The sequence below is a fragment of the Lethenteron reissneri genome, chromosome 17 (assembly GCF_015708825.2).
Source record: "Lethenteron reissneri isolate LAM-NWPU_2019-01 chromosome 17, ASM1570882v1, whole genome shotgun sequence".
Classification (NCBI taxonomy): Eukaryota; Metazoa; Chordata; class Hyperoartia; order Petromyzontiformes; family Petromyzontidae; genus Lethenteron; species Lethenteron reissneri.
The window spans coordinates 8,942,170-8,957,813 of record NC_083795.1 but is presented as its reverse complement, the minus strand read 5'-3'; the positions used below and the strand labels follow the sequence as shown (position 1 = coordinate 8,957,813).

The 15,644-nt window shown below is 43.7% G+C and overlaps 1 protein-coding gene across 2 annotated transcripts in view; it reads left to right on the top strand.

Annotated features, from left to right (window-relative positions):
- Positions 1-3,100: 3,100 nt before the first annotated feature.
- Positions 3,101-15,644, top strand: part of LOC133343439 (VPS10 domain-containing receptor SorCS2-like) — an 81,254-nt gene continuing 68,710 nt past the window's right edge. Inside the window, exons 1-2 of one of the 2 annotated variants that reach the window (XM_061553057.1) lie at positions 3,101-3,806; positions 8,466-8,533. In XM_061553057.1, the coding sequence (XP_061409041.1) occupies positions 3,363-3,806; positions 8,466-8,533 (512 nt within the window). In that variant the 5' untranslated portion in view covers positions 3,101-3,362. The remainder of the gene's footprint in view (positions 3,807-8,465; positions 8,534-15,644) is intronic. The other variant, XM_061553056.1, reaches the window with a different exon arrangement.

Below are 15,644 nucleotides of genomic sequence, written 5' to 3'. Positions count from 1 at the left end.
CTGATTTTAGGAGATGGGGAGTTGGTAGCTCTAAGATTAATGCGGCCACGCTCTATAATGCACAATGCGTTAAACATGCCCGTTATTAAGTAGTTGATTGTACCTATGCAATTGAGGGTGTTTGTCATTTTGGAGACTGAGCTGCACAGTGTAATTCGGCGAGGTATAAGTTCAGAAACTATCGCCAAATCTCGGAAGCTAAACAGGCTGAACATAGTCTGGATAGTGTTTGGATTGGCGACCATCACATGCATGAAAACAGCTGTCACAGGCTGCTGCGAGACGACAGGGCAGCAGACAGCAGTGCAGCAAAAATCCAAAGTCTCCGCTCCCGACCTTCACCGATCTGCACTGACAAAGGGTGGTGGTGAAATATGGTCGAATAACCCCCATGACACGCAAGGTGTGGTGGAGTCTTCGTCCAGCAGTGGATTGACAATGTCTGTACAGTCCTCAGGGCCGGATTAAGGCACGGGGGCTTTAGGGGCTGCAGCCTCCGCCAGCTCCTCCAGCTGAGATTAAGTCAAAAGTTATTTCATTTGTGAATGCTGAATTTGATTTGTTGTGAGCCTTGTAAAAAGACGTTTATTTTTTTTATTTAACTTTGTTTTCCTTTTGAAAATATTACTGGGGGCATCAAAATCTTAATCCGGCCCTGGCAGTACTGTGTATGTACTCCTGACAGCCACGATTCACTGTCGGATGTAGACCTCCCCCAAGTCGGCTCCATGCGAGCTGATTTTACGGCTCCATCTCCTCGGTAAACGTGCTAGCCGTACATGTATCCATTCAGAATGTCACACAGGTACCCTCCCATCATTGCTGTGTCTGCGTGGCGGAATTCTGATTGATAAAACACCATGTCCGAAAGAAAAATAAACCCACACGAACGCAGAACGATGCACTAAATCAAATTGGACCGTCATCGATCAACAACCGAACATTTTTAGGGTCGCATGCCGCAGTTCTTTCCATTTAATTAATTTACACATTCGTCTAACCCCGTTCCTCCCTCGAGACCGTTTTTACCCTCATGAGAAATCACCTGTGGGACGACTCGTGCTGAATATTTGAGGCGCTGTAGCATAAAAAAAAAACACCGGAGGGAATGTTGCCGTGGTGTAATGGTTAGCGTACTGGACTTTCAGCCCAGATGGGATTCGTTCTTCCGGAGCGGCAGTTGTGTAAGTTTCTTAAAGCTGCCCGCCCCTATCTGTCCAGCAGAGATGTTAACTACATTGCCTGGTATACAGGAGGTTGTGGTTTCCACCCTGACCCCTGTATATTTGGAATTTGCATATTCTCCCTGTGGTCGCGTGGATTTTTCTCCGGGTCCTCCGGTTTTCCCCTCCACATTTAAAAACATGCGTTTAGAGTATTTGGCTGATATTAATTTCCACATAAGCCACTCTGTTGAGCTATCATCGATCGACAAATTGCGTGTGATAGGCAAGAATGTTGATACACCGACCTCTTGAAAGACGTCTGGCCAGTTGTGGAAGAGTTCGCCAAAATATAATCTCGAGGGGCTTTGTGGCGCTCCCTTTACTTGAGGCCATTTCGCCAGCAGCGGTGTGAATTTGCATTCTAAAGCAATGTTCCGTACATCACACGCACTATTTAGTATAGAGCACTTTGGTGCGTTTTCAGGCTTACCGCGTGTTGTGTGGCATTATCCCTGACCTTTGGCTCCAAGTGCTAAGAGCTTTAACACAACCACGAAAACATACGCAGTTCTGTAATGTGTATTTATGTTGAACTTCTTTCGCACCGTACGTAGCCAACCGTGCTAATCGGAGGTGCGGGGAAGGACAACAAACAACACACAATTCAGTCGTTTTTTTACCGATTTATATTGTTGTCACCATCATAATCTCAATAGCCATTGTTTATCCACTTCCAGATGAATGCCTCTCGACGTATTGTATTGTACAAGAGAACTCTGCCCGTTCACGCACCACCATTCTCACACCCACCCCAATTGGTGTCACGATCAACCAACTTATCCCATCATCGGCAGTGTTTAATTCAGCCCGGTCTGTAGGAGTCAATGATCAGCAAAATATTTCTGCATCCGCTCCACCACATCCAGTATAACTCTCACTATGACTTTGGCTCATAGGCAGGTTCAATCAGCAGCATGTTTTTTTTCTTTAACAAGCCTGACTGCTAATGAGAAGCAGAATATTTAAACCTGCTCATAGTTTCCTTAAACCAATTCTGCTTGATAATATTGGTCGGGAAAGCCAATAGGCTATTGGACTGAAACGTATGTATATGTGCAGAGGACAGAATAGAGTTCTGCTTCATATATTTGTGTCCTTCCCGACCCGAGCGCTTGGAAGCCATGGGTGGAAAAAACCCGATTTTTCCAGCGGCAGGCATCGGGTTTTTTCTTTAATACAATTAAACCCGATTTTGGGGAATTAAAACCTGGTTTAATGAATATAAAACTCTGATAGGCTTAGGCTGCTTCCTCGTCGGTGCTGCTATCGTACTCGGGGGGCCGTCGGGCACGGGGTAGTCGTAGAATGCGGCGGGCAGGTTGGTCTTGATGAACACGAGCTTCTCCACAATCGTGGGCGCCAGTGAGTTCCTTAGCTTGGAATGGATGAAGCTCATCGTTGAGAAGTGCGGTTCTGCAATTAGAACCAATTAAACCGAATTTCTCCCAATCTCAGATGATCGGGTTTAATATAAAAAGACAATTAATCCCGATTTTAAAAAACCCGACTGTGCCACCCTTGTTGGAAGCGAACGCCGGGTGTTATGTAAAGGAACGTCGCGAGCGAGGCTGGTGGAGAGGGGGCTAGGGGCCAAAGTCGCTTACACGAGGCTCATCCCCGAGAAATCGTGCAAAAAAAACATCTGCTCGAGGCGCACCGTGTCGAGCGAACGAGCCCCCCCCCCCCCCCCGTTCCTTTGCGCAATGTTAGCCGATGGGGGGCGCAATAGTGGCCGATGGGGGGTGGAGGTGGTGGGGGTTGCATTGCCAGCGAGGGGCGCGCACGTTCGGGGTGGGTGGAATGGTGGGGGCATCGTGGTGGTGGGTGGTGGGGGGTGGGGGGCTTGGGTATAGAGGAGGGGGACGTGGTTGGGTCGGTGGATTGATGGTTGGGTTGGATGGGCTGCTGGTGGTGGTGGGTGTTGGACACGGACGCCGCGTCGCTTTTAACACTTTCGCTGCGCGGAGTGAGGCGGATAGCGAGAGGAGAGCTGCAGAGAGAGAGACACACACACGGACAATCAATACACAGTGAGACACACTACACACACATACAGCCAGACACACTCACACACACACTCACACACACGCATAGATAAACATACACGCAGACACACACACCGACCGACGTGCGCACATGAGCCGGAGATGTGAACGCGGCCGGGCTGCGTGCGCTCCGATCCAGCTTGTGGCGCCCGGCGGAGCGCGGATGCTCAGGGTGGGGACTCTGCCACCGCTGCTGGTGACGATGTCGCCTCTGATGCTGCTGCTGCTGCTGGTGGTGCTGGCGGAAAGCAATGCTGTCAGCGCAGCCACAGCAGCCGGTGCTGCTATCTGGCGACAAGGGGAACTCACCCCGGCGGTCGTGCCATCAGCGGCACCAATTCTCCGTCGGGATCTGCTGGACTCTAAGCCAGGGGCTCCCAAGCGCCCGCGGCGCGTGAGAGCGTTGCCTCGGCTGCCTCTCGGAGTGCCCTCCGTGCGGGAGACCGAGGGCGTCGTGAGCAGCAGCTCGTTCGTGCTGGCCGGAGACGGCTCCCACAATCAGGCGATAGTCCACTGGACCGGTGACAACAGCAGCGTGAGTGGCCTTTTTTGCCCATGTGCGCCAGTAGTGAGGCATGCATGTGTGTGTGTACCGCGGGCGTGTGCGCAGGGCTTTAAAAAAATGTTTTATCAATGAATGTTGCCCGGTTCTTTGTCGCATGTCTAGTCATCTGGAATTGAATACCTCTTTCGCTGCGCACATCAGCGTTGGTGTCGTCCTGTCGGAATATGAAGTCTTCAATTCACCCAAGCCTCTGAATTGCCCTTTTTGAAGTTTAATTTGTGCGCGTTACAAATGTAATCATGAATGAATGTACGATAGACTGCAGTCGTCGGTACGTGATTAGTAGCCACAGGCAAAGTGAAACTGTACGTGGTGTGTTGGGAGCAGAAATATTTGTCCTCGTTGTCGACTTGGCTGAAATGAAACCCTGACCGTGTTTCATCTGCTTATTCGAATACATATATAGGTAGTTAGCTCTCTCTCTGCCCGTGTGTAAGGGCTGTACTGAACATTCAGTTTATATAAGGAATAGAAAAGATCATGACTTGAGTGATTCATGTAAATTACGGTATACAGTAATGATGTTTCATCAGGGCCAGAAAGTTGAAATTTGGCACAAGTATAGTCGAGTCTACTCTTCCACAAAAAAATAGGAAAATCACAGGAAATGTTCCTGGCAGTGAAGGAACAACTCGAAACTCAGGTGGTGGACTCGTTTGAAATTCATCAAAACTGCCTTAAAATGTTTCCCGATTACCTGAAAATGCAGACAGTTGGCATTCATATTGCCTGAAGATACGGAAAGTCTAAGTTGCCCCTTAACTGCTTGAACATTTCAGAATTTTAAACATTCGAAAGTCAACATTTTAGGTTTCTGAGTCTCCCAAAATTGCGGCAGAGGTTTATTGGTTTCACTCAGAGCAATGGTCAGCCGTCACGTTCTAAATTGCATTAGTCTCATGTTAAGAATTTACAAATATATGTATACCAAAGCCAGAAGGTTGGCGAAGACTAATTAGTGGATAAGTTTAGTCTACAAATTGTATTTAAGTTCAAACTTTAGCAAGGGCCGACTTAGCCCATCATCAGCATAGTTTCACTTAGCCTGGTCTGTACCAGTCAATAACCGCATCCGCTACACCACATCCAGTATATCTCTCACTATGACTTTGGCTAATAGTCACTTTAGTATACCAGAAACCTGGAAACTATTCAGTGAGAAATTGAGCCCTGACCATCATTTTCATCATCATCTTCTTCTTCACATATCCCAATGGGGCGGGTTAAATAAGCGCAGACAGGTGAATGGCTCCATTCTCTATTCACGGGAAACAACGTTAAGGATTTACACATTTTTGGAACTTGACATATCCTCCACTGACTGAGGATCTTGAAGATGAGTACTGCTCAACAATGCTTATTGGTGGAAGGGGTGGTGGACGTTTTTTTTATTTACATGACAGCAATGGGAGCAATAGCCACTGAAGTGGAAACTCGTGAAGAGTTGTGCCAGCAGCGTTTGCCCATCATGGGAAAATGTTCAGATAATGCGCTTTAAATGCAGACTTATAATAAGCGTATTGTTAAGAATGATACGGAACCACATTTCCAAAGAATTCGTTTTGCATATTCGCCTGCCACCAAGGAATGAAATAATTTTGCTTATAGAATTAGAGGAAAGAAAATAATCATGTTCATTCTCTTTATTGTAACTCATGTGGTATTGGTCACGGGAAACCACGATAATGTCATGAATAATGCAAAACAATGTCCAATTATAAAGGAAGAAAGTCTATAGCTTTGTTAAGCTACACGTTTCATTTTCAGCAAAAGCAGCCACCCTGCTTGATTAATGAAGCCCACTTTGAATTTATAGAGCATTATTAATCGCCTGCCTGGGTAAATCCATGTTTTTTTTATTGTTATTTAAGAAAAACATTTTTGAAACGTTTAGAAGTAACGATCAACCTTAATTCCCATTATCGCAACGTTGAACAAAGTTGTAAACAATTAAATTCCATTTCCTTACCTGTAGCGTATGTTGGTGATAAATGGTTTAATTAAAACTGTATTTTCTCAATATGTTATAAATAATAATGTGATCTTTATGATCCCGCTGTATGGCTTATTTAATATCTGTGCAGAATTTATCTCGACCGGATTTAGGATTTTAAAAGTAATCACCCAGCGCTATATTACATTTCTGTGTATGAAAATAAAACCATTTCAAACCAATTACAACAATGGCATTTTTATGAAGATATTGCCAAAAATATGGGTTTCATATTTCTACGTGTTTTTCTACAATTTCAAGAATGTAAACAATTAAAGCAATCTGTACTGAATTCCACCTGCAACAGCATCTGTAAGGCGCTTGCCTATAGCATCGAAACCGTTTGGAGGAGGCTTATTTAAGTAGTCAATCATCGGCTGTGATAAATCTACTGCTGGATGGAGGCTCCCCAAGCCATTGCAATATCCTATGATCCTGCGCCGTAATATTTAATCTGGTGCCTACACATGAGCTGATTTATTGGCTCCATCTCCTCAATGGATGGACTCTCGGGTGGTTATTTAGCTAGTAATCGTTTATATAAAAAACAACATTCATGACTAATCTTAAAAATTGTCTATGACATGCAATAGTGTCTAAACATTTCGCATGGGGGGAGGGGGGTTGGGGGGGGGGCTCTTCCCCCCCCCCCACCCTGCTCCTGATGAGCTTCTGGCTGGAAGTATAGAGACGTGATGTATTTAGATTTATTTATTTTAAAGTACCTGCATTTAAAGATGGACCACTGATGGTTCCAGACGTAAATGGTGAACACTGTAATCTCACAAATTTACAAGCAAGACACGTAAATAATGACCTAATTACTGGCTGGAGGTTGCCTGTATAGGCTGTAAATCCTGAGCGGCCTTTGCTACAAGACACTTGTGTGTATTTTACTCTGCATTGTGCAATCTAATCCCAATCCTCAATTATCGTTCATCTTGTGTTCTTTAGCAGTAAACAAAATAATTACACCAATTTGGCACTGGATGAATAGCATTGCATTTTGCATATCAAATATTCTGGCAAGCAAATGTACTGGGTTAATAATCAATTTTATATAATTTATGGTGGTCAGGTAATGGTAGCCTTGAAAGATAAACATTAACTAGGTCTGTGTTAAAATTTGTTCCAGTCACAGTAAATGCCTTTGAAAGCACACAATGGAACTTTAAGGATTATTGCTTCCCATTGGTTTAATGCAATAAACAACACACATGTTTTGGCTTCCTTACAAATACTTACATTTAAGCAATGTTAACCGCTGTTTAACATTTCTATAAATTAATAATCATCGGCCATGGTCAATCCAATGCTGGATGAAGGCCTCCCCAAGCTGCCACCATCTCTTACTATGCTGCAATGTAATTTAGCAATGAATATATTTCTTAAATAATATGGTATGTGTAGATATCTTTATATATATGTAGTACGTTGATAATTAATGTACTATATATAAAAGACAAATTAGCAAAATTATTTCGTGGAATTGTATTATTAAGATGGTTAACAGACTGCATATTGTTTACGGACAGAATTAACTGAATAAAGTTAAGAAAAAAAAGGTTTTTTTATTCGTTTCCGTCTGGCATTTGTATTTAGAATAGGAAGTTATGCACAGGAAAGAGCTGTTTGCAACATCAGCTGTACAGTAACAGGATTTTATTATAGGTAAACTGTGGTACTATTCAATCACGGCAGCTGTGGCAAATGACTAATTTGGGCAGCTTCTTAATATTCTTTTTATATTTTACAGTTGCACATGGCACATGCGAATGCTTTTGTTAAGTAACATAATTTCATAATATATTAGCAGGGATACAGTGGTAGATTTATGTATTATTATCATAACTGCATGACCCACATGTGACTGATTGAAATCCATGCAGCTGTTAAAAAATGGCTTTGTGAGAGCCAATCATCTAAAAATGTGTCATTTAACTACCACTGATGTGAAGATGGGATATTTCCATGGTGTAATGGTTAGCAAATTTTACTTGCAATTCATAGGTCTACAGTTTATTTCATTCTCTGAGCACGGCAGTTGAAATAATGGGCACGTATTTTTTTATGCCGTGCCTCTGTTCAGTTTAAATGGGTACAACACAGTAGATCGGCATCTGACCAGCATGGAAGAGCAAGCCAAATGCCCCCTTAGAGGGGTTCTCTAGAGCTCACTATAGTGGAGGCCCATCCGCTGGCAGTGACATTTGAAAGAAATTGCATGGCTGAGCCTTAACATTTTACATATGTGCAAAAATAATTTGATGGAACACAAATTCTTTCGAAACAGGAGTAAATATCATGACCGAATCCATCACACTCACATAACTTCATACCAACGGCTAAGGCTCAAACTAACTTCGTGATTTATTCATCAATCGGCAGCACCAGGTTTTGCAGAGAACATTTCTTGCCGTCAAGAGTTCACTATCGTGTAGGTTGTTACGGTTGTGCTACATAACTCTCTGATAAGATTGTCGAGTTGTACCGTATGTTGTTTACCGTGATGTTTGTCATGTCGCTCAGAAACTGTAACCCATCAGAGAGTTTACTATTTGTGGCTTTGTTGAAGTACATTGACTCTACAATTAAATTCTGCCAAGCTGAATTATGTGCATTTTTTTCCCATGCAGGTCATCTTGATCCTGACTAAATTTGTCGACAGCAATGTGGACAGTGTCACCGACAGCTCTTTGTGGCGGTGAGTAAGACCTGGAATCCCAGATGGCAGGTGACACGACAGATACGCAGAGCGGACCAATGATAATTATTATTATTAGTCCTTTTGCATTTGACAGCACTGACAGAGGATAAGCTAACAACGTTACAATTTTGCCATTTCATGATTTTAAAAAGGATTTTTGATGGAGGGACATACAAATGTCACTCTAAAGAACATTTGTGATGCCAAGTTAATTGTAAATAAGAGAAGAAGAAAATGGCATTAATATATGTTGACTCTTTTTTAGACTCAATGCATAACTATCGTTGACTGTGGGGCTACGTGGTTGGAAGCAGAGGGCAGTGCAGCATAATCCAATGTTGTACTGTACTTATATGCTCCCGTATCGATGTTCCTTACGTTCACCAACTCAGCACTCACCCACATATTGAAGTATTGTCAAGTAGCCACCACGACCTGTGGGGCAGGGAAATGCCCTCATGCAGCAGTGGAATAACACGATGGCTGTATGTGTGCACACTGTATTTGGAAGAACATTTATGAACGTGAACAGTTGTGCTGTGCTTTTGATTTTCCTTCGGAAGACTAGTCAGGTAATATCCAGTCACACCAATACATTTACTTTTCCCTTCTTTGTTCGCCAATGTAGTTTTCTTGGTATAGTATAAAACTGAGGTGAAGTATTTTATTGCAGGCTTTCACAATTTAACTGTGACTTGTATACTCACGATAATAAACCATTTTTTTATTTTTAAGGGCATCGACGAGTAAAAAAACAAATAAACAACAGTAAATCATTCACGTGTTTCGTTGTGTTTCATATTATTCACTGTCAAAAAATTGTGCACTTTTACAAACATGCAGCAAAAAAGGTTTTGGTAGCCATAGCTGGAGAATGCATTTGGTAAACCTGACTGTGTCCATGGCTTGTGATTTAGTACCTAGAGCTTAAAGTAAAGCTGGCAAACAATACAGTGCTGTGTAATGAAGAAACAATATGAATGTGAAAAGTGATAAAAAAAATACTTCTGCAACTCCACTGACCAATGAGCTTCTCTTACACGGTTATGCCCAAAGCCACGTGATAAGTTGCATTGAAGTCAATCAGTGAACGCCTTGTTGGTTGACTGGTTCTGCTGCAGTACGCATTGTGTGAACGCATTATGAAATGCAAATTTCATTTCATTGCAATGCAACATGAAAGTGTTTAATTTTTTTTAAAGAAAATAAAATCACACTTCCAGTCCACTTCCAGTCTTTGGTCATAGACGAGTATAGGATTTATAAATGTAACAAAATGACCATCGTGGCTACAGGTGACGTGGCTGGGAGTTATTTTGGCACTTGATTTATAGATCCACGCCGAAGACAGTGGGTGGCTCGTGGCATCCGTTTGGGGAAGGTGAGACAACTCTACATCTGGTTTTTCCGTCTCAGGTGACACGGGCAGGTGGATTAATTGCTAATTGCATTACAATGACAGTGAAATCATCAGTGCTTTTGCCACCAGATGGGCCTATGCAGTCCATGCAGTTTCTCTGAAGAATCGGGCTGTTGGATGCTCAGCGCTGATGCATCATTGCGTGTTGCTTTTCCATTCCAATGACCGTGTGTAAATGAATTCACGTGACCACATGAACTGAGACTGGGAAATCCAATGTGGTTATGTGGTTCCCTATAACTGGAGTCACAAAACCAACATCGACTGACAAAAGGGGTTAGATATGTGATCTGAATACGCAAACAAAATAAAGGTTTAACGTATCACGTTCGGATGCTCATGTGACACTTTTTGTAACCAACACCGCGGTTATGGTCGTCTTACTACATTCGGTAAACATATAGAACACATGCATGTCCAATATGCATTGTCACGTGATGAAGTAGTCTGATTGGCCATAAGGTAGTAAGGGCTTATAAAATATACCTCTTGCTGGCTCTGGAGCAGAAAAAGGCTGCGAGCAGGCCTGATCACAGTTGTCCATCCGTGACTTTTTAATGAGGTTTTTGGCAATGCCAGTAAGTATCCCTGGTAAACCTCCAGACAAGTGACTTATTCACATGTATCAAGCTGGCATGGTGGGCTTCTGGGGGGGAACGGAGGGGGAGGAGTGCATTATAAATGAAATAAAACATGTTAACTGGAGCCATGCCTGTTTTAAGCAGGGGCTATTGAACAATGGAGAAACGCTAAAGAAGTGGCATCAGGGAAGACCTTTTAGAGCCACATCCGCGCGAAGCACAAAGTGCTCACAGAGCTTCGCAGGCTTTTGTGAATAGCAGAGAACGGCGGGTGTTGTTTTGAGTGATTAATGGAGAAGGGGTGGGGTGGGGGGGAAGGTGGGGGGAGGGGAGGGGCTGGGATGCAGGAGTTGCTCGTGGTGTTCTGGGCTTGGGCAATCGCCAGCCGGTTAGCCCGACGAGAGCTCTATGGGCAGGGAATCGCCCGGCCTGATCTAACGACCCAAGCCACTTCATTACTGTCAAGGCCACTGAAGAGGCCTTTGTGGCAACATGACGGTGCAAATTGAGATGTCTGCGATGCTTTCTGCGATTCTCAAAGTGCTGTGATCTCAGGGAATATTTTTTCACCAAGTCGAATATTATTTTGCGGAGTAGAAAGAGAAAAAGAATAATATCGTACGATAAAAAAACCCATTTGTTTGCTTTTGATCATTTGGAATTTCAATGAAATAGAAATTCATCATTTTGGTGTGTTTTCACATTTGTTACTCGACTGCTCGTGCAATACATATGTTTAATGAGTGTATGTCGGCCATATGTTTGCGTTATGAATGCAGCATTCATAATCTCTTGCTCTCATTCTTTTCATCTTAAGATGTGCTTTACAAAGTTTGGGAATGGAAATGAATATATGAAATTGTATGACATCATCAGATGAAGGCCACTCAAGTAATCACCATCCCTCACAGATTTGCGATGTAAAAAACAACGATCCCCCGTATAACCGTAACAGACTGTTGGGGCAAGTGCTGTTAATGAGCACCTATGAAGGCTGGCATGGCACACGAGGGGTTGGGTGGCCAAAACCACGCCCGGCCGCCTTTATCTCCCTATTGGCGATGTTTACACATCGCACCAGGTACTCATTTGAGGCTGAGTCGACCCAGGGGAGGCCCCAATCCACCTAGGACCGGCACATGAGGTAAATTCATAGATCCATCTCCTTGGTGGACATTAGCCGGCTACGTTCCAATCACAAATGCTGTAAGGGTGGCGTCAGACATGTAACCATCACCATCCTCTGCGCAGGAGATCGTGGTTAGCAGCAGACAAGATGAAGCAGAAACCGTGCCTGGCGTTACAAGAAAACTGGACACTATCAGCAAATAATGCTAATAAGAATACAGCAGTTCATGATTTGATAAATGTATTTGTTGCTTGACATGCAGGTGCGCATTAACCCAGGGGATTTAGCAGCTACAGCCTCGGGTTTTGAGGAGCCCCTAAACATATGTAGTGGGTCCAACTGAGTCGCAGACGTTGTTCCTTTTAGAGGCAACACATTTATTTGTAACACGTGTAATATGAGGATATATCCGGCTCACTGACGAATCACAACTCGTCATGGTGATTGGCTCTGTCGGTCCTGGTTTACAGCCAATGGGGGGAAGCCTGGGGGCGTGGCCCTGACATCATGGAAAGTTGACAGCTATAAGGATTGGTTCTGCTGGCTTTGGCCACAGCCAATGGGGAGATGAGTCAGGGGCGTGGTCCCGGGAGCTTACGAGGGAGCCTGGAAGATTCCATGCAGGCTAACGAGGATTGGCGGAAACGTACCACGTGACCCAGGTATTAAATAGCAGAGGTGTGGACTCGAGTCATGTGACTTGGACTCGAGTCAGACTCGAGTCATGAATTTGATGACTTCAGACTCGACTTGGACTTGCATAACAATGACTTTGTCCCACCTCTGTTAAATAGGGGTGGAGACGAACGACACGTGGTCAGAACGGGAACGAACAGAGGAAGGGGGCCACGCGGGAGCGGGGCTCCGAGTTGCCACGTGGCAGTGCGTCTCTCTCTGTCTATCTGTCCCTCTTACGTTGCCTATCAGCAGCGTGAAGTAACTGTAACATAAGTTGAATTAAAGACGGATTCCAGAAGTCGTCTCAACGAGCTTTATTACACACGTAACACAAAGGGGTAACTGCCCCTTTACCAGATACAGCCTAGGGTGGTGACCACCCAGCTAACTACACTATACAGAGGAGTTACAGCTAAGAAGGGTCGGACCCTCTCACTCAGGTCCGCCGCGACCACGTGTTTGCCTCGTAGGACGTAGAGCTTCCAGCTTGTAGAATGCAGCGACCCCGACCCTCTCAGGGACCCACCTTATATCCTCTCATGGGTCGGGGCCGCTCCGCCCTTGGCCCCGCCCCTTCCTGGAGCCTTCCAGCTCCCTCTCGAGAGCTCTCCCCGGACACGTGATCCCCCCCTAGCCCCCCCCCCCCACCTGGGGGCCTCTCTGTGGATATTTCGGATCACGTGTCTACGGGGTCAACCAGAGTGCCATGGCCCGGGGCAACCCTGCCCCTGGGCTGACACTCTCCCACTCCCCCTTGTGGGAGCCCGCACTACACGCTATGCGTGGTGCCCGCGCTATCCCAGCGCCCACCAAGCCCCGCTAGGACTGGTACCACACCCGCCCACGGGGTGTATGCGATGACGGTGCATCACACGCCGTGGCCCCCTCAGGCCGACACCATACAGTGACATCCCCGATGTCACTACACATGTATACACTGCCCTATCATAGTTGAAACGCAATGCTGTCTGTAGCAACTATGATGAATCCTATACTGTAGTGTAATTGGGTAATTAAAGCCATGACATTACCATGTGTATTACCGTACTACCATTTTTTTTACTTTGATTTAGATTAAAAAATATTTAACATCACATTATAAACCTAGAACTGGAAGAACTATGGTAAACAGCAATGGAGTGTTTGGCTTTGGGCATGGTTGGTTGTACATCAAAAAAGGGAATCCATTAAATATACTGCACAATGAAAGAGTAGCCCCCAGCACTATCACTGCTCTAGGCTGCCATCAAACTTAACACTGCCCTAGACATACGGACTTTAAAATGTTAACGAGAGTGCCATTTGTATTTATTCTACTTTAAATACATAATGTATATGATGAACATACTATTCAAAAGGTATGTCTGGCAGAGACATTCGTCATTATTATGGTACGGTATTCATAACAAATGTAACGTATTTTATGGAAATGGAAAAATAACATTGAATGGGTTTAAAATAGGGCTGCCCTGTCTAATCAGTTTGGAGTTATTTGTATGTATTCTAAAATATATTTTCATGAACCAACTGGGTGGCATTGCACTAGAATAAGTGGCTTGCCAGTTAAATTTTTCTCACAGTTGCTATGCACAGGTCCATAGGCTTCAAACACCAGCAACAAACAGCACAACTTAAGATGTATTAGATTGGAGTTAATGTGATCCTTGAATTTATCAAGGTTATAAGAACTTTGGAAAATGGGTGATATAAGGAAATTCCAAGTTCAGCGCTGTGAGGGAAGAAGCAGACAAGGGTGCCATGTTGGCAAGATGTTAACTACCTTGCCTGGTATACGGGAGGTCGTGGGTTCAATCCCAACCCTGACGCCTGTACATTTGGAATTTTCATGTTCTCCCCGTGGTCATGTGGATTTTTCTCCAGGTCCTCCAGTTTTTCCCTCCACATTTAAAATCAACATGTATTTAGAGTATTTTGTTTCTATACATTTCGACATGATAAGCCACTTCGTTGAGCTATCATTTGTGGCCAGGTCCATTCTTACCTGGTAAAATAAAAAGAAAAAAACCTATAGTTTTTAAAGAAAAAGTTCTGAGTTCAAATCATAGTTGGGGGGTGGCAGGGGGGCGGTTGACAAAGCCTTTCCTTTCTCTAGGGTCAATAAAATGAGTTCCACTTTGTGGTTAAGTCAGCCGTGATTGTCATATTACAATACTGGCCCCTGCGATAGGAACGTGGATTTTCCACAAATTGCTGAGTGCCATAATCAGGGGACAGGTGGCTATCCCATGCGTGTAATTGAGTGGGAATCCGTTATTGTTTTCCATGTAAATTAGAAATAAACTAACCCCATTTGGGAAGTAAAGCTGCAGAATTAATTTAAACGTATATGTACCTACGATATTAGCATTTAATGTCCTCATCGTAATGCTTAACTTTTCTGCAGTTCCTGTCACATTTGCCTGAGTGTCTGTCATTGTGTATTATTATTTTATTAATGCACAGTGTTCCTGTTAATGGAGTCCGGTGAGTTGTTATTTTCTGCTGTTTATTTATAAGGCCATTATAAAAGCTCACCATGCAAAACAATTATGCCAAACTGTAATCTATTGGCCCTTACCTCTGCCAAGACAGATGGCTTCTAATAGCCTGATCAGGTATGAAGACTGTTTAGTGTTTAGTGCTGCTCACATACCATGGTGAAATTTTTGAGTGCAGCGTATAAGAATAAAATCATGGTAGATTTAAATGAATTCTATCGGATTTGAATATTCAAAGTAAAATATGTGAATACTGTATCGTTTGAAATTTATAAATGTTTCAAGCAGAATTCCTCGTGGTTATTCATCTTAGATATTACAAGTTCGTGCAGCCTCTTGCAGTCAATCATGTGCAACAAAAGAATCATTATTCTTTAGGAATCACCATGAATCTTCAAACATTGTCATGTGCGTGGAGTGTTATTTATTTGTTGCTGTTTATATTTACTCATTCAAACACCCCTGTATGTGTAGAGCTATGTATGAACGTGTGTGTGTTCATGCATCGATTTTTTTTTTGCTCTTAAATTCAACTTATGGACCACTCCACACAAATCCCACTACAATCTTTTTACATCAAAAATGCCAAAATATATTACAGAATGTAAATGTTGTGATGCTAACTGGCAATAGGTGGAGTGGTGTTGCAGCAGCAATCCCATTGAATTATGAACCTAGCGACCTGAGTATAATTTCCGGTCATGGTTAACATCAGTGACGAGTGATTTTGAATAGATCTGGCCCTCCCCCCCTTCATCAACCTGGGCTGACTGATGTGGTGAAGTATTTGCAACCAACTCTT